Source organism: Antechinus flavipes, chromosome 3, assembly GCF_016432865.1.
Source record: "Antechinus flavipes isolate AdamAnt ecotype Samford, QLD, Australia chromosome 3, AdamAnt_v2, whole genome shotgun sequence".
In the NCBI taxonomy this organism is placed as follows: Eukaryota; Metazoa; Chordata; class Mammalia; order Dasyuromorphia; family Dasyuridae; genus Antechinus; species Antechinus flavipes.
The window spans coordinates 225,761,530-225,764,005 of NC_067400.1; the positions used below are offsets into that span (position 1 = coordinate 225,761,530).

The 2,476-nt window shown below is 37.1% G+C and overlaps 1 protein-coding gene across 1 annotated transcript; it reads right to left on the reverse strand.

The window, feature by feature from the left end:
* Positions 1-279: 279 nt before the first annotated feature.
* Positions 280-1,938, reverse strand: LOC127553685 (mRNA cap guanine-N7 methyltransferase-like). The gene has a single exon (XM_051984596.1). It carries the CDS (start codon positions 1,883-1,885, stop codon positions 461-463), a length of 1,425 nt encoding a protein of 474 aa, XP_051840556.1. The 5' UTR covers positions 1,886-1,938; the 3' UTR covers positions 280-460.
* Between the last annotated feature and the right edge of the window lie 538 nt (positions 1,939-2,476).

Consider the following 2,476-nt stretch of genomic DNA (forward strand, 5'->3'; position numbering starts at 1 on the left):
TACAATTTGAATTTCTTGCCCCACATCCTACAGTCTCAAAATTTGATTCTGTAAACATATATTACTGAACAAATTGAAGCTTCATAGTAATGGCTCAGCTGCCTTAATGACAAGTTGTAATAAACATAATTTTTGAAAGCTACCTGATCATTGAAAAGTCAAAATAGGTTATTTTCCCCCTGACCATTTCTGAAAGCAAACAAATTGTTTTAAAGAAATGAATGTCCAAATTCATTTTTACATACACACTCTCTACCAGTCAGGAGCTGGAGGACAGACACATGTGTTTGTCCTAGTTCTTGGCAAGGTCCTACATGTTCACAATTTTTTTAAAAAAGGAAGATAAAAATAAAAACAAAAAAGGGCAAGAAAAAGATTAAAGCTAAGTTGCTAATGCTGATTGTGAATCCTCCATGTCTGCACAAAGTAGGATAAACCAGTCTTCTTGACAGTTTTATATTCACGGCAACTTTTCAAATGCAAAAACCAAGTAAATACTTGTAGCTTCCCATTCGGATTTACTTAAGGTCCCCAAAGGTAATCTAACTTGACTATTTTTCATATATTTTGCAGCATGTTCATAATCACCCAAGTTCCCCGAGGCAAGCTTGGAATTCTCTTTTGCTGGATATGGTTCTAATGCTTGCATTCGTTTTAGGAGCAGTTTGTTTTCAATATTCTTGATCTTTTCTTCATAGAATTCCAAAAATGTTTTTTTGTAAACTAGTTTCATGTTATACTTCTTTGCCATTTCAATCAGCAAAGGAAAATAAACCAAAAATTCTGGAACATCCACAACACCTTCCAACTTGAAGTCATATTTGCATCCAAATAAAGGATATTCTCCCTTCTTCTGAAACCTTACAGTGTAGACTTCATTTCCAAATGATTCTGTCTCTGATGCCTCAAGGCGTTTTATGAGCTCAAAGCTATTTGGTGTAGTGCCAATAAAATATCCTCCAGGGCAAAGTTTCTCACAAGCATTTCTGAGCATCATATCAGCCTGTTCATAAGTTTCAAATGAATAATGATACACAAACTGACAACTGCAAATGTCAAAGGACATCTCTGGATCACGAAGCTTATTCATCAAGAGTTCCTTTGAGCTATCTGCAGTTACAAATTCTGCACTGAAAATGTACTCATGGTCACGACAATGATTCTTCATGTCAGCATAACGCTGCTGGCACTGCTGGATGGAAACATCAGCAATATCAGTACAAACTAGTTTGCTAATTCTGCCCTTTTTCCACTTGAGTAAATCTCCACCTTTTCCACAGCCCAGATCCAATACAGTGATGTCACTCTTCTTTTTCTGCCGCACTTTTTCTAAAAATTCTCCAATGAGGACACTCTTTATCCAATTATTAAAATTTCGAAGGTAAAAAATACGACTCTGGCTTCGTTTCTCCAAGCCAACTTCCTGAAGCTCATTGTAGTGAGCAGCTACTGTTGAGCCATGTCCTTCTTCTAAATGCTTGCATTTTATAGGAACATCTTCACCTTCCAATTTTCTCTTTTTTGCAGGAGTGCCATCTCCACAACTAGAAGTATCATCTTTTGGATCATCAGTTTCTAACTTTCTCGTTCGTGAAATACTCTCTTCGTCACCTGCTGCAGCTCTTTTCTCAGGAATAATTTCATTATCCAACTTTCTTGTATTTGATGGAGTGCCCTCTCCACAACTGGCAGTCTTAACTTCAGAGTCACTCTGAAACTCTAGTTTTCCCTTTTTTGGTGTACTTTCCTGAACACTGTCAGCGTCCTTTCCATCAGAGCATTCAATTTCATTAATGTTGATAGAGAGTTCTGTTTTGGAAACTACAGATGCCTCTTCATCTTGAAAGATTTTTTTACAATCCTCCATTTTTGCAGAATTTTCCATTGTGTCCAATGATTTGAATTTAAAGCTTCAGTTCATAAATAAAAACTGTAATATTCTCTTTAAAATGTAAGGTTCTCTGTTGAGTTTTCTTGGGTTCTCTGGGAGCAGTCTTCGTTTCAGTTCAGTAATCACCACAAGTGACACACCTTCAAAGTCCTAGCTCCTTCACTTGGGGCTTGGCTAGTTTTCTGGAGGCCTTCTGGATGTTGGTTTCAGTGGAGAAGAGGAGGAGAGTCTGCCACCACTTCTCTGTCTTTCCTAGTTCTGATTCTGGCTGAGTTTGTCTGAGCTTATAAAAGCTTATTGACACCTCTTATCAAAGATAAGACACCTCTTATCAAAGGTGTCAATCTTGCAGAAGTATATTAAGTAGTTCTGATTCTGGCTGAGTTTGTCTGAGCTTATAAAAGCTTATTGACACCTCTTATCAAAGGTGTCAATCTTGCAGAAGTATATTAAGTAGTTCTGATTCTGGCTGAGTTTGTCTGAGTTTATAAAAGCTTATTGACACCTCTTATCAAAGGTGTCAATCTTGCAGAAGTATATTAAGTAGTTCTGATTCTGGCTGAGTTTGTCTGAGCTTATAAAAGC